Source organism: Nilaparvata lugens, chromosome 12, assembly GCF_014356525.2.
Source record: "Nilaparvata lugens isolate BPH chromosome 12, ASM1435652v1, whole genome shotgun sequence".
In the NCBI taxonomy this organism is placed as follows: Eukaryota; Metazoa; Arthropoda; class Insecta; order Hemiptera; family Delphacidae; genus Nilaparvata; species Nilaparvata lugens.
The window spans coordinates 5,566,039-5,591,288 of NC_052515.1; the positions used below are offsets into that span (position 1 = coordinate 5,566,039).

The window sequence follows — 25,250 nt, forward strand, 5'->3', positions numbered from 1 at the left end:
TCATGAGCTCTTGATTAAATAACAAAAATGGAATAGAATGTTATTAAGTAAACAATTGTTTCTAAAATTAATAATTTTGTAATAGCCCTGAATAGGCCTAGGCCTACTCATTATTAGATAGCATGCTATAATTTTGGCTTGGAAGCAATTTTTAGACAAACTTTAACATCAAATCACAGTCTCTTTGAGTTTTTATGATTTTACTCGAGTGCTCAAACATGAATTTGGGAGGGGGGATAAAATCATTTTCCCCAAATATTGGGAAATACTGGAAAAACTGTTGACAGTTCTCTACTTCTTAGTCCTTAGTCCTTAGTATCTGATATCTTAGCTCCTACGAACTAGACGACTCACTGTCTAGCTCATAATAATTATGAGCTATATTACACATATATTTGTATAATAGCCTACATACATGATGCAACATATATTTTTTGTGGCCGAATTAGTCGCAAAAATTAGCTTGTAATGTTATATTTGCTTTATATTGTGAAAGTTGAAAAAATTTATCAGGGATGAGAGAATAGCACAATGACAATATTATTATTATTGTGCTATTCTCTCATACATGATATTTTTTCGACCTTCGTCATTTTTTTCTTATAGTCGATTTTCTTGGCCAACGAACTGGATCTGTATAATTAATAATTCAAAGCATTTGTGTTGTAAACTTGAAGTTGATTGCTCGAAGCATACGAAAGTTATCGTCGAGCATACAAACCGAAGACGCAGAGGATCACCTGCATAAACGAGGTCACCTGACGAAACCGTACTCCCATAAGCCAGGCTTAAGCCCCCAGTTCCCCTGGTTGTCGACTTTTCCCTTCACCATGATAAGCATCAACCTATGGCCGGTGTGATCCAGTACGGGGCTGAGACGGACCTGATCCACTACCTCCGTATACAAAGCCGTGGTGCGTTCGTGTGACGTCAGCACAGGTAGGGCTCCTGGACCAATAGAAACTCTAGCTGATATAGATCAGCTGAAATTAACGAATTTTTATTGGTGTAGGAGCCCTATCTGTGCTGACGTCACACGAACGCACTACGGCTTTGTTTACGGAGGTAGTGCCTGATCCCCGAAGAGTGCAAGGGCCCGACTGATTCACACTAATGTCCAGGAGAAGTGGAAAAAGAAGAAATAGCCTATCGTCTATTGAGTCTTGACCCAACGGTATGATCGAATCAACTGCTAAGCCGCATTATTAGAATTCCGATCATCCTATCCACAGTAAGCAAAAAGGTGGAGAATATTTTGAAAACGTATAAATTTCACTCGTCTTGTATAAAACTTTATTATAGAATTAAAAAGAGGCTAAATTAAAATATTACAAGATTTTCAATTTTCAGCACCAATCGCTTGTAACTTCATTCAAATTGGATTAAATATAATTAGATTATATATAAGCTGAACGACAAGATACTCTCTCATCAAGTTCCTGATAGCAAATTATCTAGATCAAATTTCATTTCATTCAGTGGTAAATTCTTCCAGAAGATTAAGTTAGCTGGTGGATGTTCCATTTGTATGGATGTTGCATTATCTGGTGCATTAATATCCAATATAGCCATGCCACGATCATTCATTGAGACTGGATGCATGGGACTATCATCAAAGAATTCTGGGACCCTGAAAAATAAAAAATGAAATCAATATTTAGTTCCTGGATTTGTCGTACTAGAATTTTATACATATCAACATACATAGGCCAATTTATTATATATTTAAAGACAAGAAACTCTTTAATTCGCCGATCTCCTTATGAAAACATTTTCTGTTCAGTACGGTAGACCTTCAGGTGCCAATTCATGCCACAAATGCGGGTGAATTTATCTTATATCTTGCCCATTACCATCAGACCACTTATTTTGGCACTCGATCAATCATTCAAATTAAAACAACTTTCAGTAAAGTACTACAGGCTTAAGCCCAATACGGTTTCAATCTTAATAGAAACACGGCACTCAAACACAATGTATCTAGTAACTAGTAATCTAGTAACTCGGGCTGGGCTACCGCAGTCAACAAGGGGAAGGAACAGTCACTGTCCCTGATTTATCACAAAGTTGTGGATATGGAAAGCAGTGGATTAGGCTTTATTGTTTAAATATCCTATACTATTGTTAATTGTTAACCCCAATTAAAATAATTCGACAGACTCATCAGATAGCTTTGTCTGTCTCATTTTTCACACTAACCTTTTCCTTATGAAAGAATCATACATGTGGATCATTCTCTTCTGCATTTCCTTATCTTTATCAGTAGCAAACTTATCAAACATTTTGTTATCAAAAATGTACAGTAGATCATCGCCATGGTTCACGCCTGAAAAATATACCAAACAAACATTAGATTATCTAAGTGCAGATTTAGAAAAAATCTATATTGATTAGCAATTATAAACAGCGAAGTATTATCTTTTGACCTGTTGTGTCAATAAGTTAGTAGTAATTTCAGGATTCAGTTCCTGGTGCCCTCAAATATGTAAATTTTCAAATCAATAAATAATAAATAATTACGGTACTAATACAGAATTGCGATTGTTCTGAGATAATTACCATAATTTGTATCGGAAATATTGAAGACTTTTGCTCCAGTAAAGTTTCCGCTGTATCCAAACTTATATACGTAGACCTGTGGCAGGGTTGTGGAGCCACAAAACTCCCTGTATCTCAGGCCATTCTCGATAGCATCATCCCTGTTACACACGTTGTAGAATATGTACTTGGCCAGGCCAATTGCGATTCCACTTTCGAAGTGGCGCTCAGAAAGCAGCTGAAACAGAAGTCAAAAAGTCAAATAGAGGAGAGAAAGAAAGGAATGAAATTTGGAGAAAATTGAATGGAAGAGACGGAATGAAAATTTGTAATTTTGGTGGAAACAAAGTATGTTTATAGGCATTATCAACATTCTTCTTTTTTAACAAATTTATAAATATATCATGTTAAAGTACACGTTTTCGTTTATTCTACGGCGGCCGATAAAAAACCTTTACTTCTTAGGAAAGTGCACACTTTCGTATCATGCAATGAGCGAACACTTCCATGAGAATCAGAGGTATTTCTTGGTGGTTGGCCGTGGTCGCATAAACGAAAGCTTACGTTCAGGAGGATGTGGTCTGTTTGAAGTCTAGCAAATATAGATTATTGTTCATTGAACGCTTTGATTTGGACTTGACAGAAATTTCCTGAATACTAAAGCTGAGCAGGCCATTCACTATCCGATTTGTTGTACCTCTTGTGGTCCAATACTCAATTTTGGATCCGATATCGGACCATGAATAGGATTGTTGGAAGTCTGGTTTGATGTTGGATCAACTAAAGGTCCAAGACGAAGGTCCGACATCCGACTGGTCTTTGTTTTTCATAGACCAGACAGAAGCTGAAGAGCATGTCGGAGCGTCAGTTGTGAAACGATTTGACCAGTAGTTCTACTAGTAGTTCAACAAGTTGGATAATAAATCGGATAGTCTGATTTACATTCAAAACATAATGAGCAGCGAAAGCAGATGAGTGTTTCAGAGAAAGCTGCTGAGAGTATTTGAATAATGCATGTATCCTAATGTATCAGTTTCCTTCTACCTTTTTATCTATCTTCGCCGCTCCACTATGTCCTGACCTTAGAGAAAAAAATACTCGTTTAGAGAAAATACCAATAGAGAAAAGGATATTCGTTTGTCTCTGGTCCTGACAAATGCATTATTTTCACAACACTCTCAGCTACCCTATACTTTTGCGCTCCACTATGCTTTGACCCTTTTCTGGTTATTCATCCCCGAAGACTTCATACAGAAAAAACCTCCAAAGCTCCTCTATCCCCCTTGATAGGCAGCCTACCTGTTGCTCAAATCAAATCTCTATAATGCCTCTGTCCCTCTTAGGCCCGGATGCACAAAAGCTGGTTAAACTTTAATCGTGAATAATTTCACGAGAACTAAACCAAGAAGGTTTTCTTCGAAAAGAAGGCTTCTCTGATTGGTTCTCGGGAAATTAATAACGATTAAAATTTAACCGGCTTTTGTGCAACCGACACAGAATATACCAAGACATATTGTAATTGAGAGTTGTTATCTACTTTCACGTTTTCAGTGATTATGGAGTTCAATTCGACGTGTAATTCAATACAAACAATAATTTGTAATTAGAAGTGTAATTCTTGATTAACAAATGTACTGTATATTTATAATTCATATTTTCTAATAAAGAATTTCAATATAGAGCTAATTAAAGAAATAATTTCATAATACCCTTTTCTCAAAACTTTTCATATAAACACACTTAATATAAATTGAATTTGAAGATATTTGTTTTATTGAAGATAATAATTATTTTCGAAAAAAATGTAATGGCCTAAAAACCAAAACAAGTTGTTGTGTTTTATATAAGTGTGTTTATAAAATAAATTAGCTTTGAAAGAAGTGTACTATGAAATGATTTCTATACTAATTTATAATTGAGTTCATCTTCGTCATTCTGTGTTTTCCTCATAGCTGTTGCACGTTTTCACAAAGCACGATAAATTCTGTGAGTTAGGGACACTCTACTGAGCTTATCATGCTCTGCTCGATCAATATCGAAAACATGCAAGAGAGCCGAATCTGGCAGGCTCTTAATATGGTTTCCTTGGCAACGGTCAGTGGCTGCTGATGCTTGCACCTGTTGATTTTCTCCTTCTATTCATATTCATAAGGCAGTGATTCATTCATACAGCGAAATAGAGCTCAGTGAATTCATACAATGATTATTAATCCAAGATAGAGCCAGTATCAATCTCACTCCATCTCAATGCTTTGATCAAGTGATAAGCTCAAATTTTCGAAATAAGCTGTGATTGATAATATAATATTTGATCCAATAGTGAGGTCCACGTTATCCTTGTATATCATTCGACACAGCAGCTAGCGCTATCCTTTTCTACCTCTGTAACGTTACGAGATCGTTCTTTAACAATTTAGAAATATCATTAATTGACAAAATATTCAATTTCAATAATAAAAATGTATTATTTAATGATAAAGAGATATATTTTATTGATAAATAAAAAATGATAGATTATTTTAAACAGAAATGAACCGTCTATAGTATCAGATTTACCGGTATCAGGTATCATCTATTTATATTCTATGGAAGGCATTGACAAGGCAGAAAATCGGCAACGCTATTCTTCTATCTTTCTCCACTGCCATTATATGACTTGGACCTCACTATAGAAGTTATATCACTGTTCTTCTAACTAAAAATAAAATGTCAAAAATCATTCAATCTCCGTAAATTTAAATCTCAAATGTTGACGAGTTGCGCTTTGTAGCCAGAAATAATTGGATTCAGAATGGTTTTCAATTATTTTAGCAGCGTCCTACTTACTTTGATAAGTTGATTGGGTGACTCGTTGATGGTTATATTATTAGGGAAGTAAAGATTTCTAATTCTATTAGATATGTCATCCTTTATAATGACAGGAGCTGTATAGTTGTAGTCCAGTAGATGAGGTGCCATTGCATTCCAGTTTTTGTCCAATTTCTTTAGAAAATCTTGGTTTTCTATGAACTCTGCGAATGGGAGAACAAAAATTCATATTTTTACAATTGAACAAGCAAAAACAGATAAACATAAATGAAATTTGCACGTGAACAACCTCTAAAACTTTCGATACTTTTATTTATTCCTCAGATTTTTTCACAATATTGAATAATTTATCCATTAAAATTACTAGCTATTGAGACAATTTCCACAGCCTGACTCCAACTTGAGAAATAATCCAGCTAAAGTGAGATTCATTTTAAACCGTCGCCTGCATTGGTTGAATGGGAAGCATTGATCGATGTTATTAGTATAGGAGAGTATTGACAGCTTCAAGTGGAGTTCACTGTAGTTTTCCTCTAGGCCTATAAATGTACGGTAGTTGACAACCAATATGTTACATTACAAAATGTAATATGAGATAATGCAACAGGCTTCAAACCCAAAACTACTTATATCATCTCTAATTTCTAGCTATAGAATAAAATATGAAGAATGCTTTATTAATTAAGTTCACACAATACAATAACACTTGTGTTATAATGTATGTATAACACATATTTACATACGGCTTGATTACATTCACACGACTTGATTAGACAATCGCAAGCCGGAAAATAATTTGTAGCAACAAAATAATAGGCTAACTGAGGTGCATCAGTTTGAATAAGGCTAACTGATATCAATGTATATCAGTTTCAATGAGTATGATGAAAATCCTGTTTAGATTCTCCATCAAACTCGTCACTAACCTGCGCCCGGATAAAGGCCTTCAGCACTGGTGAAACTGACCAACCAGGGAACTTTGGAGGTTGTATTTACAAGTGCTATCCAAGGATATTCGGTCAGGAAAGTGTTCTGAGCATTATCAGGCTCAACAACCGGTCCAAACGGTGAGAATGGCGAATAGAGGAACTCCTGGAACACATCGAAACAAAAGTTCAGAGAGAAAACTCATTGGAATTGAGAGGAAAATGATTGATTCTGTCAAGTGTGCTCTCTGGCTAAAAATCAAGTCGCATAGGGTATGATGGTGTACTATTCTGCCCCGTGCTCCGCAAGCATTTTATCAAAAACTTGACAAACTGAAAACTTGACTCACTGAAATCTTCAAGAATTTAAAAAAGGCCTGTAATTATCCTCGGTAAATTGAGAATCTATATGCAAAGCTTTAAGTTAATCAGTCCAGTAGTTCAAACGTGATGATGGAGAGAATTTCCCTGGAGATATGATAATGGAGAGAGGTCATTCATGAATTTCCAACTAAAAGGGACCCCAAGGTAACTCCAGAAGTTGCCTTGCCTTCAAACCCACGGGATCTGCCTCATCAGGGCAGTTTCGGAAGGGCAAAAAGAAAAACCCAAGAGACCAGAGATGGGTGAAACTCTAGGCACAAATGTGGGTCAAGAAGCTGAGTCAAGGGTGGCCGGGCGCCCTAGAGGCAACTTGGCCGCCCCTTCCTCAGCGGAAGGACCTAGAAAAAAGCCAGGAGTGGAACTCACGTAGGTCACGAGTCTGTGGGTGAAGAGGCCATAACTCACCTCTGTTTAAAGAAGGGTGGCCATTCAGTCAGAACTTCTTGGGAAAGGAGCTGTTCACAATATGTTGTATATTGTATTGGAAAAATAAGAAAATAAATCAAATTCAATTCAATTACTCACATACATCCCTCCCTGAATTTGGGTTCGGAAGTCGAGACGGGCTTTTTACATGAAGGGTGGTAGTAGTATGACCCACTCTTCCGGCAGAGGGCCAACCGGATCCTCCGAAACAGACTGAGCCAGTTGTTGGGCGGCAGAATGACCAATCCGGTGGTTCCGGCCGTTTCTTCCAATGAGTAGTCCTTGTAGGAGTTTCTCCGCACAGACGCTTGAACAATCGTGTCGTTTGATTGTGGTTGGGAACAAAGTCCATAAAATGACGCAGTCCTAGAAATTTGGTCAACAATGAATTATTTGATACATTAATTCATCTTGTATAGCGAATTATAGTGTTGGAAAGAAACGAGGTCCATCAAGTCAAGATACGCAGTGCCTGAAAATTTCGGCAATATATTTGAAAGATAAATATATATCGAGGGTTAAGTGTCAAAGAACCGTATCTACAAATTTGCCGATTTTGAGTTGAGAGTGCCATTTTGTAGCGCAAATCAAGTTTCATTAAGTGTCAAAAGATCGTATGTCTAATCAATGTGGTTCTGAAGATAGCAAAATCTGTATGTCATTTTTTTTCGTTTGGTTAAGAGTCAAATAAACGTATTTCAATATGAGATACTCTGACACTAAACGTGATAGACGGAAACATACTGTCAGAAAACCGTATGTCAAGTTACGGTCATCTGACTCCAAGTCCAGCTGCCTCACATTCGACTTACGTTGTTCTAGGTGGCATTGGGATTGGATTGCTTTGCCCATCATAACCTCTATCTTCTAACACAACAATACCACGTTTTCAGAGGCTTCTAGCTGGCTTGGCTTATAAGTTATTTTAGTAAATGTTAAACCATGTTTACATGCAGGGGAGATAAATTATTGGATTTATTAGACATTCATATTAATACCAATAATGGCAAGCCTGCTAATAATGATTTGAATGATGATTCAGATCACAGTTATTGTGAAGTAGGCCCACCATCAGAAAGTCCTTGCCCTGAGTTGGATCCTGAACTTCAGGAATTGCTTGAAGAAATAGAAAATGATGATTTGGAGGTAAGTTTGTCTTTTTTAAACCTTTTCACTCTTTTTTCTATTTGTATATTGTTTATATGATTAAATTCAATGAATAAAAGTGACTAGGCTATTCACTCAATATGACTTGGGCTATCACCATAGAACTACGTATGAAGTTTATAGAAGACCTGTCCACCAATGAGTTGGACTTACACTTTCATGTGTTATCCAAACCACCAAGAAGTGAAAAAAGCTTGTATAAGCCTACCTTTTTGTTTTATTGGTTCATGATTATATAATTTTACTTTCGCTTAAACATGGTTGAATCTTACCTGAAAACGTGACCTGGTGACATTGTTTTGACACTGTATGTGTAAGTTATATTGACAATAAATAATTTTATTTGAAATGACAAGATTCTTGAATAATTATTTTGTTTTAAAATTATTTTACTTTTAATTCAAGGTTGTAAGAGTGGGTAATTATATTTCTTTAGATTATTTCTAACTCCAAACTTATCTCTTATTTCCAGAATGAAATATTTGATGATGATGACAAGGACCCAGACTACATTCCAGAAGATTCAGTGCCCAGTGAAGTCATGGTAAGCTAATAAATGCTTATGCTTTTGTTAATGTTCAATGCTACATTCTTTTTTTTCTGAGAGCAATGCCCACATGAGTGTGTGCATGATGAGGTGGATGATGATTGATGAATTGAACCTACAGTTTTAAATGGGTTTCAATCGCCAGAAAGTGTATACAGTAAGTCTATAGTTTTGCTTGACTGTTGAAATCATATTTAATTTTCGAAGAAAACAATTTTATGTAGTTGGACAAATTTGTTGTAGATACAGTAACTCAAATAATTTTACAAAATTGACATTGTTATTGAAAACCTATGTTTTTGAAGCACTCTTCTCAACAGCAGTACCAAGAAAAAAAATTCACTACAGTCTCTATAAGCTTTATTTAACAGTGACATGATGGCAGTAGGCCTATTCGTATGATGATGTACTTAAAACTTAGACATTGTATGATGTGTAAAGCTTTGATATGAGCTTATTTAGAAATGGGCGTCTGTTGCAAGCAAATGGAGTCTCAATTGAATTGGAAAACAATAGAAATATTATTTTATTAGCAAAAGAATGGCAACAATCATTTCAATTGTTGTGTTAATGCCCTCAATGAAACGATTGTATTTTGTAGAATTGATAGACCTGCATGTTCTTTTCTGTTCCCAGTTTCCAAATGCTGCAACAGAATGTTCTTCAACAACCGAATGCGAAGATGTAACACCTGCTGATCCAGTTTCACCTACATCAGAAATAGGAGATCAAGTAGAGAAATGTGTTAAAGGACCGAAGACTAGGAATAGAATCCCAGACACTGATAATTGGAAACGGAATGCAGTGAAAAGGAAAATTCGCACAGGAGAGGAGCATAAGAGTGCTAGTGGAAGGGTTATTGCAGCTAAACTAGTGAAGTTCCAAGACTGTTCAAGATGTGTGAGAAAATGTAATGAGAACTTTTCTGAGAGTAAGCGAAACGAAATTAATCAGGACTATTGGAATTTGGGTGATGTTGATAAACAAAGGTTATTCCTGAACTCTCTGGTATCAGAAGTAGAAAAAAAAGTCACAAGAACGGCTGCAGATGTGTCTAGGAGACAGAAAACACGAAACTATTATTTTAACAAGGCTGGTGATCGAATTCAGGTGTGCCAGCGATTTTTCCTTGCAACCCTTAGTATCACAGATACTGTTATTAAGAATATGTTGAGAAAAAGAGCTGAAAGTGGTGTTATTGAAAAAGATCGACGAGGTTGTCACATTCCTGGAGTGAAGAAACCAGAAAGCAGTAGAGAGTATATCATAAATCACATAAATAGTTTTCCTAGGATTCCTTCTCATTATTGCAGAAAGGACACAAAGAAAGATTATTTACCGCAGGACCTCAATCTTCAAAAAATGTATGATTTATATGTAGTGAAATGTTCAGAAGACAGTGTAACACCTGAGAAAATATCATTCTACCGAAACATCTTCCATACTAATTTTAATATTGCTTTTCACTGCCCCAGAAAAGATGTATGTGATCAATGCTACAAATATGAAAGAATGGATGTGGAGGAAAAAGAGAAAATGAAAGAAACTCATGACAGTCACTTGGCTAGGAAAGTAAAGGCAAGGAACCTCCGAGATGAATTTAAAGAAAAAGCTTTGAATGGTGAGTGTAATTTTGCTGAATTTGATTTTGAGGCTGTGAGATATTGTCCATCATTGAAGGCAAAAGCAATATTCTACAAAAGAAGATTAGCTGTGTACAACCTTACGGTATACAATGTTGCCACAAAATATGCAACAAATTATATGTGGCATGAAGCTACTGCAGGTAGAGGTTCGAAAGAAGTAGCTTCATGCTTGTTCAACCACATGAAAGAAAAGTCGAATGAGGAAAGTACACACTGGGTGTTCATGTCAGATACATGTGGTGGACAGAATCGCAATGTGAATGTCACAACAATGTTCCTCTATGCGGTTCAAAAATTAAATATATCTCTAATCGATCAACTTTTTTTTGAACCAGGGCATTCACAGATGGAGTGCGATTCTGTCCACGCACAAATAGAAAAAGCCAGTAGAGATATTGAAATTTTTGATCCTTCAGGCTGGTACACAACAGTGAGACTGGCATCTAGGGGGAAAAAATATGAGGTGAATGAGGTCAATCAATCTGAAGTATATGACTTCCAAGAATTACAAAAAGATCTCATAAAAAATAGGAAGATTGATATGAAAGGGAATGTTGTTAGATGGCTGGACATAACTTGGTTGCAATACAGGAAGACGGACCCTATGTTAGTATTTTTCAAGTATGACCAAAGTGAGGAATTTGAGGCATTTGCTATTTCAAGAAGAGAAAGAAGGAAGTTCTCAATTGATAAATTGATTCTCAAACCAGCATACTGTGGTACTTTGCCGATCGAGAACAACAAACTGAGTGACTTAATGAAACTTTGTTCCAGTGGAGTGATAAGAGAGCAGTACCACAGCTTCTATGGATCACTTGTTGGGGATTCAGTTGTAAATGCCGATGATGAATGAGAATAAATCTTCAGTAATGAAATAGATGTTATTGTAATTAATATGTATGTAAATATTTTTAAATTAAAATTATTTCTATGGTTTTCAATTATTTTAGCAGCGTCCTACTTACTTTGATAAGTTGATTGGGTGACTCGTTGATGGTTATATTATTAGGGAAGTAAAGATTTCTAATTCTATTAGATATGTCATCCTTCATAATGACAGGAGCTGTATAGTTGTAGTCCAGTAGATGAGGTGCCATTGCATTCCAGTTTTTGTCCAATTTCTTTAGAAAATCTTGGTTTTCTATGAACTCTGCGAATGGGAGAACAAAAATTCATATTTTTACAATTGAACAAGCAAAAACAGATAAACATAAATGAAATTTGCACGTGAACAACCTCTAAAACTTTCGATACTTTTATTTATTCCTCAGATTTTTTCACAATATTGAATTATTTATCCATTAAAATTACTAGCTATTGAGACAATTTCCACAGCCTGACTCCAACTTGAGAAATAATCCAGCTAAAGTGAGATTCATTTTAAACCGTCGCCTGCATTGGTTGAATGGGAAGCATTGATCGATGTTATTAGTATAGGAGAGTATTGACAGCTTCAAGTGGAGTTCACTGTAGTTTTCCTCTAGGCCTATAAATGTACGGTAGTTGACAACCAATATGTTACATTACAAAATGTAATATGAGATAATGCAACAGGCTTCAAACCCAAAACTACTTATATCATCTCTAATTTCTAGCTAGAGAATAAAATATGAAGAATGCTTTATTAATTAAGTTCACACAATACAATAACACTTGTGTTATAATGTATGTATAACACATATTTACATACGGCTTGATTACATTCACACGACTTGATTAGACAATCGCAAGCCGGAAAATAATTTGTAGCAACAAAATAATAGGCTAACTGAGGTGCATCAGTTTGAATAAGGCTAACTGATATCAATGTATATCAGTTTCAATGAGTATGATGAAAATCCTGTTTAGATTCTCCATCAAACTCGTCACTAACCTGCGCCCGGATAAAGGCCTTCAGCACTGGTGAAACTGACCAACCAGGGAACTTTGGAGGTTGTATTTACAAGTGCTATCCAAGGATATTCGGTCAGGAAAGTGTTCTGAGCATTATCAGGCTCAACAACCGGTCCAAACGGTGAGAATGGCGAATAGAGGAACTCCTGGAACACATCGAAACAAAAGTTCAGAGAGAAAACTCATTGGAATTGAGAGGAAAATGATTGATTCTGTCAAGTGTGCTCTCTGGCTAAAAATCAAGTCGCATAGGGTATGATGGTGTACTATTCCTATTCTGTCCCGTGCTCCGCAAGCATTTTATCAAAAACTTGACAAACTGAAAACTTGACTCACTGAAATCTTCAAGAATTTAAAAAAAGGCCTGTAATTATCCTCGGTAAATTGAGAATCTATATGCAAAGCTTTAAGTTAATCAGTCCAGTAGTTCAAACATGATGATGGAGAGAATTTCCCTGGAGATATGATAATGGAGAGAGGTCATTCGTGAATTTCCAACTAAAAGGGACCCCAAGGCAACTCTAGAAGTTGCCTTGCCTTCAAACCCACGGGATCTGCCTCATCAGGGCAGTTTCGGAAGGGCAAAAAGAAAAACCCAAGAGACCAGAGATGGGTGAAACTCTAGGCACAAATGTGGGTCAAGAAGCTGAGTCAAGGGTGGCCGGGCGCCCTAGAGGCAACTTGGCCGCCCCTTCCTCAGCGGAAGGACCTAGAAAAAAGCCAGGAGTGGAACTCACGTAGGTCACGAGTCTGTGGGTGAAGAGGCCATAACTCACCTCTGTTTAAAGAAGGGTGGCCATTCAGTCAGAACTTCTTGGGAAAGGTGAGGCTTTTGACCCTGCAGAGTTTCGGAGGGGCAAAAAGAAAAACCCAAGAGATCAGAGATGGGTGAAACTCCAGGCACAAATGTGGGTCAAGAAGCTGAGTCAAGGGTGGCCGGGCGCCCTAGAGGCAACTTGGCCGCCCCTTCCTCAGCGGGAGGACCTTCAAAGAAGGCCAGGAGTGGAACTCACGTAGGTCACGAGGACTACTCAGTCTGAAGAGACTGCCAAGCATATCACACTGGATTGCGACAAGCATTCAGGTGATGAATGGGATGTTAGCATAGGGAAAAACTCCTGGTTCTTGTAAAGGACACAGGTATTGGTTTGCTTAACTAACATACTACTTGAGAACACAATAAGCTTCGATTGACGTGTGGTGTTCTTTGAACCTTTGTATCCTTGAATCCATCCCTACATAAATAATAATAATAATTATCTGACGAGAATCCTAATTGAATTTGAATTGAAATTGAATCGTATTTGCAGTTCTACGTACCGATACTGTGAGCCTATTATACCGGTATACTTCAATTTGAATTAATTTACTAACTTCTCTCAGAGTCTCAGTTATACACAACTTAAATGATAAATTTTATAGATTAGGATGATCGATTGAGTAGAAGTCCCCATTGATATTGCTATTACAGGAACTGTAAATAGGGTACACACGTATATGGGGTTTCTAGGTTTCCTATATACACGTATATAGGGTACACGTTTATGGGGTTTCTCCATAAATTTTGCTTCTAAACCCCCCCCCCCAACTATGAAAAAAATGTCATCATTAAACACTGCTGACCTGCAGACCTCCCTCCCCCCCAAAGATTTGATTTTAAACCCCCCCCCCATGTTGGAGCATCCCTGCACAAGCCATTCTATCAACCATTTGATGGTATGAAATGGATCGATTGGGGCATCAAGTCTTTGATTAAAGGTGGTACAAGATCATATTTTTATTTATTTTTGTAGGGATACTAAGTACTTAATTGATGGTATTTGTTGTGTTGAATCTACAACATAATATACGAGTATGTAATGGGCCCACTTTTCATGAGAGGCAATTCATATTGAATGAAAACAAGTTTTATATTGGCAAGACCACTGATTTATTTCAACAATTTGATATTCGAGATTCTTGTTTCGAGTTTCACACCATTATTGAATCTCTATTCAGTTTCAATTAGTAGTTTTACACTATCAAATTTCTTTAATTCAATATGGATCTTCACCTCAACAACACAGAAAGAGGTTTTTACCTGCAAATAATATATAATATTGAGTGACCTAGCAGGTCTGTTGTTAGAGTTTTCAGGTCGCACCTGATCATTTCAGGTATTCTGACATGACCTAACGACTGTTTTAAGGCAGCCGGGACCGACGGTTTAACGTGTCCATTCGAAACACGGGAGTGAGAAAGAGTAATTCACCTGAAATAATGGAACCCGCTGGACAATATCGTTTCCAGGCACAGATTTGAGGCAGCTGATCATTGCAGTATTATTATCGGTGGGACATTGCAAGGAAGCTGCTAGTTTTTTGGCTTTCTCTTGTCCTGCCTCAGACAAGGCCCACGGGTTCACTGCTACGCCACTGTGAGAGATGGCTTTCTGAAACAAACCTTCAAAAACAAATGAAAATAGGTGAAAAATCCAACTCATAAGCGGAATAGTTATTTGTGCAACTAGTGCGCAAAGTGACAGTTTGCTGCACCGAAAGAAACGTTTACGCAAGAGCCGTAGGCGAGGGCGGAATGGTTTCTTGAGTGCAGCAGAGGAACTTTGCGCACGTATTTCACATTAAGTTTTTCCTACAGTTACCATGAATATGAAAAGTGGGTAATTATGGGTAAAATTGCCTGAAATCCATCAAATGTTTTCTGTGTAATTTTATTATTGATAAAAACCTTAATCCTAAAATCCTAAAGTCCTCGTTGTCCTTGGTTATAATATATAATAGTAATAATTAGCGCGTTGTGCTTCGTTGCACCTCTGCTCACTATAGCAGCCACAGCAGTCACTGTTACCAACTTCATTTTGATTTTGCTGCACTGTTGCTCCATATAACCTACTGAGTATTTTGCGTTGCCATGTTGCAAATCTGGAGTGCAGAAAAATTTTTCCCGCACTAGAGCGGAAAAGTGATTCTTTGCGTTCTGTAATCAGTGCAGTAATGGCCACTTTTAAACGTAACTGTAGGAAAAATAAATGGAGAATCGAACAAATAGGGAAAAATGAAATACGAAGAAATTCGAAACCGGGAAACCAACTATTTGATGCTTTACAGGAGCCAGCACATCTAAAAAACTAGACTACGGTCACTCCAGTTATTCAATAGATTCGTAGTAGTTATTTATAGTATAGTTATCTATAGTATAGCTATTTATAGTATCGGAATATCGGATCTCAGCAAAAAAAGAATTATAGGCCTATAAATTTCACCTACTCATTGACAATATGTAGGTACATTTCTGGAAAAATTAACATACATTTGCCAAAAACTGTTCAATCCTTCATTTATTAATATCGGGGCACAGAGATTCGCTCGTTATTTTTATTTATTGATAAACAGAACACAATTCTCTACAAAATTTACAGATTGCTATACGTCAGCTTATGAATTTCGGGGATGCTATACGGTATTTTGGTTTTCCACAGAATCATTCGCTCACTTTTTACTCTCCGCAGACGACGAAAGTCTCAGCTGTTTCAGCCAAGGATGAATTATTATCCTTTTAATGTCGTACAGCGAGTTTTCCCAAGGATGATACCTAGTGCAAACGAATTTTTATATCATAAACCTATTATGTTCCAAATTTCGTGAAAATCGTTAGAGCCGTTTTCGAGATCCGTTGATCATAAATAACCAGATAACCAGATATAAAAATATAAACAGACTAGCCGTCAGGCTCGCTTCGCTCGCCATATCCGTCTAGCCAGGGGGCTCCGCCCCTGGACCCCCGACTGGATCGTATAAGAATGAGATTAGCGGGCTCGCTTCGCTCGCCTGCATTTTTATCATGTTAGGACAATCCAGTCTGGGGTCCAGACTAAACGTCTGGCTAAACGGATATGGCGAGCGAAGCGAGCCTGACGGCTAGTATATAATATTCCCAGGATTGAAGTAGCAGTGCCCAATCAATTTTTCCGCGATAAATGCTTTTAAATCTTCCACTTGGTGCCAACCTAACAAAGTCAACTCAACTTAATGCCAACCTGACAAAATTATTAATCTAGTTGCCAGTTAACAACTGTTTCGAAGAGGTACTCTATCTAGATTATAGTTCTATAGTAACATATGATATGGAAATTTCAATTATAATTAAGAGATTGGGAGAAGAAGAATATACATGCTAAGAGACGAACTTTAAACCCTTAAAAAGAACCCTTAGGGTTAAAATATTGCCAAAAGATTTCTTAGTGCGCCTCTAAAGGGTCAACTGAACATACCTACCAAATTTGAACGTTTTTGGTCTAGTAGATTTTTAGTTATGCGAATGAGTGAGTGAGTGAGTGAGTGAGTGCCATTTCGCTTTTATATATATATAGATAGAAAGAAATTGCTCGCTTAATATAAGAGGATAAACAACCCAGATGTTATGTAATATTCAGCTCTACTTTATCCACTGACAATCATTGAATTATGAATATTGAATTTATTAGATTCATAACATCATAATATTAGAAACCAAAACATAATATAGAACAACGTCTAAATACCGTATATTATTTCATCGAAGGCTGTAATTAGAAAAATAGAGCTAAACTTTTTTTTGTGCGATAAACCACAAATCGATGTAATATGGATATAATACATCATACGATGTTAGGCCACATCGCAGTGACTCACATCAGTCTGAATATCTATCCAATTGATGAAAACCGTTTACCGTATTGATTTCTAGGACGTGATTGATCTTTCAAAAATGATAATTCGTCAATTGAGTTGGAAATAGTTTTAAGTGAGAATAATTTATTAGGTGTAAATGCATTCTGCCGTACTTTATGAGAAAAGTGAAATTTGTTATACCTTTGGATAGAGGCGATAGCATGTGATAATTAACACTTGCGCCGCCCGCAGACATTCCACTGATTGTAACACTACTGGAGTTTCCTCCAAAGTAGCGAATATTTTTCTGGACCCATTGCAATGCGGCCACCTGATCTTTCAAACCCATATTGCCTGGCACTACCTCATCGTCAGTACTCAAAAAACCTGAAAAACATAGTTAAAAATGTAAAAAATCTAATTTCCCAAAAAAATGCCAGTGAAAATGATAATTAGATTGATAGATCTCTATTTTTGAAGAAATCAATGAAAATTTCCGTAGGTAGAGAAATAAATTGATGTGGAGAGAGAGAAACTAAGAAACAAAGACCTCATTAATTTTGAAATTCAAGAGATACTGGAAAAACTAAATTAGAATTCCTAAATCCTGACTTTTTCCATAAGTAGAAGTGGACCAGCCATAGGTCTATAATACGGGATACAGGTCTATAATACGGGATACAGGTCTATAATACGGGATACAGGTCTATAATACGGGATACAGGTCTATAATACGGGATACAGGTCTATAATACGGGATACAGGTCTATAATACGGGATACAGGTCTATAATACGGGATACAGGTCTATAATACGGGATACAGGTCTATAATACGGGATACAGGTCTATCTTCCATCTCTTTAAGGTCTTTGGTCAGCACAGATAGGACTCCTACATCATAAAAACACTAGCTGATATAGATCAGCTGAAATCAACGAATTTTTATTGGTGTAGGAGCCCTACCTGTGCTGGCGTCACCAGAATGCACTATGGCTTTGTTTACGGAGGTAGTGGCTATACTGCCTCGCTAATTTATAGTGTTCAACGCCTTTGTTTTGGAGACACCTGATTCTTCCTGCGAAGACCTATCTTCTCTTATGTCGGAACCCTTCAGTCCCAAACAGTATTGGTTCCAAAAGGTTTGGTACCAAAGCTCCTAGCACCGAATTAGCAGCCAGTAACAGGCAGCTTTTACTTACCCCGTCTATAAATTCCGCTCAACATTCTCATGCAGCAAAGAAGAATGGAAGGAAGTAAGAGAGAAGGAGATGGATAAATACTAAGTATGATTAGGACTATTTACACTCGCTCCATAAAGCCTTACTTTTATAAAGAGCTACTTATATATTTATTGTGATATGAATTCCTGTCTTTTTTATTTCAATCCTATAGACTCACTTTTTGTTTCTTTATAGCAGGAGAGTAACTCAGGTGTTTTTAAGGTCTATAATACGGGATACAGGTCTATAATACGGGATACAGGTCTATAATACGGGATACAGGTCTATAATACGGGATACAGGTCTATAATACGGGATACAGGTCTATAATACGGGATACAGGTCTATAATACGGGATACAGGTCTATAATACGGGATACAGGTCTATAATACGGGATACAGGTCTATAATACGGATACAGGTCTATAATACGGGATACAGGTCTATAATACAGGATACAGGTCTATAATACGGGATACAGGTCTATAATACGGGATACAGGTCTATAATACGGGATACAGGTCTATTTTTTCAGTAAGAACATAACCTATTTTTTGGACATTTTATTATTTATCAAAATTTGGGAACAGAATAGTTTTGGGCTATGCCTGTTGTTCTATCCCGATCATATTCATATGATTTGTAATTCTAACAACAAATAAATAAATAAATAAATAATACGGGATACAGGTCTATAATACGGAGCCTACATATATTGAAAGGGAAAGTAAGAAACAGGGCAAGTTTAATGGCAGACAGAGTTTTTCATTACTTCACTTTGTACGCATATCTTCAAAACTCTGTCAGAATAGTATATAGTTCATTAGAAGTGTCGTACAGTTGATGAAGAGAATTAGCGGTGACCGGAACTTTGGGACCAGGAGTTCTGGGACCAACTGGAAAAAAGAGGAATTTTGGGACCAAGTCTGGGGTCTCTATCTGCGAGGTGATTAGCAAACAATAGTTGGCCCTTTCGACAGGTAGCCTTCACACGCTTGAATGAAGACAATGCATAGATTCATTTTTCAGAAATAGTTCTGTGTACTGAGTGGATAAACAATATATTTTTATTGCAGACAACTTCTCTAGCATGTTATTAGATCTAAGTTTCTTGATCTGATGAAAACTAGAAATACAAGTTTTCCTGATGAAGTAGCAAAAATAATAATTCAACTTTAAAATGTGAATAAATACATAAATTATATTGAATAAATATCTATATATAAATGAATATGCCTGCTATACGACTACCTCCGTAAACAAAGCCATAGTGCATGACAGGTGGTTGATGACACGGTATATAGAAGAAGAGATTCCCTCTAAATACCATGGTTGATGGTAACGTCAGCACCAAATACCTTAAAGATGCATCTTTAAGGTCTATCGTCCATCTCTTTAAGGTCTTTGGTCAGCACAGATAGGACTCCTACATCATAAAAACACTAGCTGATATAGATCAGCTGAAATCAACGAATTTTTATTGGTGTAGGAGCCCTACCTGTGCTGACGTCACCAGAATGCACTATGGCTTTGTTTACGGAGGTAGTGGCTATACTGCCTCGCTAATTTATAGTGTTCAACGCCTTTGTTTTGGAGACACCTGATTCTTCCTGCGAAGACCTATCTTCTCTTATGTCGGAACCCTTCAGTCCCAAACAGTATTGGTTCCAAAAGGTTTGGTACCAAAGCTCCTAGCACCGAATTAGCAGCCAGTAACAGGCAGCTTTTACTTACCCCGTCTATAAATTCCGCTCAACATTCTCATGCAGCAAAGAAGAATGGAAGGAAGTAAGAGAGAAGGAGGTGGATAAATACTAAAGTATGATTTCAAGATAAGGAAAAAGAGAATGATGAATAATTAGAAGTAATGGCAAAATAATAAACAGAAAATTACAATTATTCACATACCGTATAACAGTTTGATGAGGAAATGGAGAACAAGGGAAAAAGGGAGAGAAATATTGAAGAAGAAAATTGATTTCTCAGCAAATTATTTGAAATTTGAAAATAAAATAAATTTGAACATCCCAAACCGCACCAAAGAGTAGCTATACCAATCTGTAATTTATGAAAAAATTGTAGATGGAAATTAAATGGAGTTCTCTATGAGATGATCAAGAACAGGAAATGGGTAATTTAGAAAAAACAATATAGCATTGGAAATATTTTTTCAAACTTACCAAGTGGTCCCAATCTATAGTTGAATGTTACAAGAATGAAGTTTTTCTTGATAAGTTCAACCGATTTGTAGTTTCGACTTCCATAGAACATGAAAGATCCTCCATGGATGTAAACTATCACGTCTAATAACTCAGTCTGGTTCACATTTGTCTGAAATGTAGTAAAACGCTTTATATGAATGAAAAAATAAAAGTAAATTCGTATAATATGACTCTTATTCCGTGGGGACTGGAAAGTCCCTTGAGGGAAGGTCCCACTTGGGTTGAATTTATAATATACTAGCAGGTAACCCATGCTTCGCAAGGGTCTATTTTAAAACTTGAAAAACTAAAAACTTGACGTAATGAAATCTAGAAGAATTTAAAATAGCCCTAAAAGAATCCTCGGTTGATTAAGAATTAACATTTCAAGTTAATCAGTCCAGTAGTTCAGATGTGATGATGCGTCAAACATAATTTTCCTATCCTTTACACTTGTATACGTGTTTAAGCCACTTCTATTTCGATCATATGATTTGGTTATTTTTTATGAAATCGTATGTACCATCAATGAAATTTAAACATTAATTCTGAAAAATCTAGAAGGAAAATTGAAATTTGGGCTTCGAGGTGCAAGAAATTGATATTTTTAGAATCTATGTGCAAAATTTGGAGATCTAAATCATTCCCGTTTTTCCGGTATGCAATCCACAAGTTGACATGTTTTGATGCGAACAAACGAACACACGAACAAACACAACCCTACTCTCTCTTATTGTATAGAAGCCGTCAATGGATCTTTTATGATGACATACTGCAGCCGGGACCGTTAGTCTAATAACGTGCCTATAAGATAAAATGAATGAATCTTCATATAAATTCTTTAGTAGATGATTCATTCCAGACAATAATTATTAATGTTATCATAAATATATTGTTCGAAGCTACTACATACTAGTCTAGTTGGTACACCTAATGCCTAATGCTCCGTAGTGTAAGCTGTTTGCGTTTTTCCATACTTCAAGATTTTTTATATGCATCAAATCTTTTTTGTTACTGTTACAACTTAGCAAAGAAAGAGCTGATAAAGCATTAGTCTATAACAGTCTATCTCCATTAAATCTAATTTATAAGTAGGAGAGTGAAGGATTAGGTGGAAAAGGAGAATAAATCGTACCTGATTCAGAATAATTGTTTAGAATTGAGTAAATTCGTTACGGTAGCATAGATTTCCATTCTGTATTCAACTACCTATGTTATCAGTTTCTCCATAATTTCAGGCCCTGAAATTGATCAGTTGCGACCTGAAAACTCTGACACTAGACCTGAGCCAGCCAGGTCACTCGATATTATTATTATTATTATTATTATATTATTATTATTATTATTATTATTATTATTAGTTTCTCCATGACTGATCTACCAGTTTCAAATATTATTTGCAACTAAAAAATTGAAAATGAACAATAAGTATTCAAATATAAAACAAATTTATTCAAAGATTGTCCGTTGCTATTTTTAGTAGGCCTAGAGAATAAAACTGATTAAAATAATTTATCAATATTTTCATTTTTTAATCGAATTCTACCATTGGTGATAGAATTCTACGAATTCTATAAAGGTGTACATTGAAAAATGAAGATTTCTTGGGTTAATTTTTAGTGTACCGAATTTAGTATTTTCAACTCACCAGTGGTCGGTATAAATTGAGGTACAGACAATCTTCACTGCCTCTAACGGTGTAGTCTGGCTTAACTTGGCAGAACTGTAGACAATAGTCACCTGGAGATGTAGCATTTAGGATACCAGTCCAATTGGATAGGGGTTGGGGTGCCTGTTGAAAATTTTATTATTTCAATTATTTATTAATTAATTAATTAATTATAAATATTTATTTATTTATTTATTTATTTATTTATCTATTTATTTATTTATTTATTTATTTATTTATTTATTTATTTATTTATTTATTATTTATTATTTATTTATTTATTTATTTATTTATTTATTTATTTATTTATTTAGTTATTTATTTATTTATTATTTATTTATTTATTTATTTATTTATTTATTTATTTATTTATTTATTTATTTATTTTTTATTTATTTATTTATTTATTTATTTATTTATTTATTTATTTATTATTTATTTATTATTTATTTATTTATTTTTATTTATTTATTTATTTATTTATTATTTATTTATTTATTTATTTATTTATTTATTATTTATTTATTTATTTATTTATTTATTTATTTATTTATCACATTGTGTACAAAAACATGAGGAAAGGCACAACAGGCTCATGCCCAAAACTGTCCCATTTCCAATTTATACTATTTTTAATAAAATCACTACCTTTTTTCCAAGACACGACCGATTTCGGCCAATTTAATGCTATATTGGGCTAATTAGATTAGATTGTTGGAAGGGGATCTAAAGCACGGAATTCAAAGATGCTAAGAACGGATCTAAAAAAACAGAGATACGCCAAACTCTGCATATTCCTAGCCTTTTCGAGAACAGATTAACAGAAAATTTTCAAATTTGGTAGAGATGGTCGGCTAAGGTGTGGAAATATTGTAGGTACTAGGGTTTTGAACTAATGCCAAAGTTACACCCAAAAAGGTGGCTTTTCATCAGTGTTTTACAGCAATTTTCTGGGTTTTAAAACTTTTTTGAACGAATGGACAGAACTTGTTCAGAATTAATATAGCCTACAGGAGTTCAGTTTAGTTGTGGAAAAATCAATTTTGAAGTTGGAGGGCTTCGAACTATCGCCAAAGATCACCGGTTTATCCAGCGTTTTCCAAAATTTTTCAGCGTTATATATATTTTTTTAAATAACAGAAAATGATGAAATCTGGTACACAGGTTCAGCTAAAGGCTAGGTGTACAAAATGTTGTGTGTGCAGTCATTTGAAATCACATCAAAAGTAAAGTGAACCTGAAATCGGCGTTTTCCAGCTCTTCATTGCATTTGCAATGTGTTTTTCTAGATTTGTCAAGTAAATTGATGGAAACTTGAAAGGGTTTGATATGTATGTTTTGTGAGTACTGTTCATCAAATTTATCTAAAATTTCAAAGAACTAGACTGCAATACAATAATAATTGTCATTCATTTAAACATTCCATATTACACAACTTCAGGAAAGGTGGTTCAGGCAAGGTGGTATAATATAGGGCCCGGGACGGTTCCAATTCTGATTTCTATACAGCAGTCCAAATTCAATTCAATTCAATTTATTAAAACTCACAAACCAAGACAAAACAAAATGACAAAGAATCACAAAACAAATAAAATACAATAAAATGCTAGAAATATAAAAAACATGGGCTTTGTGGTTGGGTGTGTTGGAGAAGAGGAAAAAAAGAGAGAGGAAGATACCTAGCCAACTATGGTTTCCCATGTAATAGGCAGGCAAAGAAGAGAAGAGAGAAGTGATGAGGAAAAAAGGGAAGGGAGAAATGGGGGGAGAGGAAGGAAAATAGAGGAATTGGTACGCAAATAAAAGTAAGCGAGTCCACTGAAAAATAAAAAAAACTAATGAAAAAACAATGCTGGAGCAGAAATCTTGAGTCTTATATCTAAATGGAAGAAGAAATTACTGTATGTCCAGTTTATTATATTTAGTTTTATTTTTCCGCTGATCTTATTGTCCATGAGAAAGTGATTTCGAATAAGGTTTATTATTTTAGTACCTATGTAAATTAACTGCCTCCTTATACATACAATATTAGTGTTATAGGTTAAATATTTGTTAGCAGTGGCCATTAGATTATAATAATTAAGTGTAGAGTTTAATGTGAGAGGAAAATCGGATCTATTTTTTATCAAGTACTCAATTACGGTTTTTTTGTATAATTGACGTACAGTATATAGTCATGACCTCAAAATCACTAAAAACCATATCCGTTGAATAAAACCTGGGTTTGCTTAATATAGTTCCAAATGTATAGTTTAAATGTATACCTAGGTATATTTATATTAAACCTAGCTACCTAGGTTTATTTTGTGACACTTCCACGTTTTTGATTAGCACTTAAACTCACAATTAAAAATACTAAATAATTCATTTTAGAAGTATTTTCGAATTTGAAATTAGTGTTTTTTGTTTGTTTGGATTGTAAATTGAAGTGTAACTCAATTTTGTGCGGATGGCAGTCTAGCTACTCGTACCTGTACTGTTTGAGGGATTAGAGTTGAATCATTTTGGGCTTTGGCCTGTGGTACTTTTGTGGAAGTTGTATGATTATGAATGATTGCTTAAATTTACAATCCAAAATAAACAACAAAAAACACCGATTTTGATGATCCTTGTTGAAAACGCTAAAGCGCCGCAATAATATTTTTCAAAATAGTTTTCTTTTCACTCACCTCAAACCTCAGCTCTCTAACCGGTGGTTTAGCATAGGGAACGCCCATGAACGCCTCATACTTTGTACCATCTTTTGCCACGATGAAGTCTCCCTGCACCTTACCGTAGCTAGTCTCAACAATCGGAGGTGATTCGGTTCCCACATAAACTATCACACTCAGAAGAAATATAAACACTGAGCCGAAACACACACTCATGACTGCGTTCACAAGTTCAACTTGAATATTCAGTAAAGCTGTTTTCCACTTCAGCTAATTTTATTAAAAAAGTTCAACTCTCAAGACTACTGATGAGTTGACGGTTAAAACTTCAATTTCAAGGAAATAGTTTCGGCTAACCACTTCTCAAGAATATGTTTCTAATTCTGCTTAAAGTTTACTCTTATTTGAAATCAAGAAATTGTAATTAACTCATTTTTTGCTTTTTTATCATTGAAAAAAGATGGATTTATGGAGCGAGAATGTGAGAGGAAGAGAGAAACAACATAAATAATTATTAGAATCAA

At 35.5% G+C, this 25,250-nt stretch overlaps 1 protein-coding gene across 2 annotated transcripts; it reads right to left on the bottom strand.

The window, feature by feature from the left end:
- Window positions 1–1,270: 1,270 nt before the first annotated feature.
- On the bottom strand, window positions 1,271–25,250 carry LOC111058294 (venom carboxylesterase-6). 2 transcript variants are annotated; one of them, XM_022345802.2, is made up of 10 exons: window positions 24,745–25,250; window positions 22,055–22,198; window positions 20,386–20,536; window positions 17,186–17,371; window positions 14,587–14,777; window positions 12,316–12,481; window positions 11,408–11,592; window positions 2,560–2,776; window positions 2,200–2,326; window positions 1,271–1,630 (listed from the first exon to the last, which is right to left on the bottom strand). In XM_022345802.2, the coding sequence occupies exons 1-10, from the start codon at window positions 24,940–24,942 to the stop codon at window positions 1,432–1,434; spliced, it is 1,764 nt and encodes a 587-aa protein (XP_022201494.2). In that variant the 5' UTR covers window positions 24,943–25,250; the 3' UTR covers window positions 1,271–1,431. The 2 variants fall into 2 exon arrangements, with proteins under 2 accessions (XP_022201494.2, XP_039294727.1); XM_039438793.1 differs by lacking the exon at window positions 22,055–22,198 and having other exon boundaries at window positions 24,745–25,224.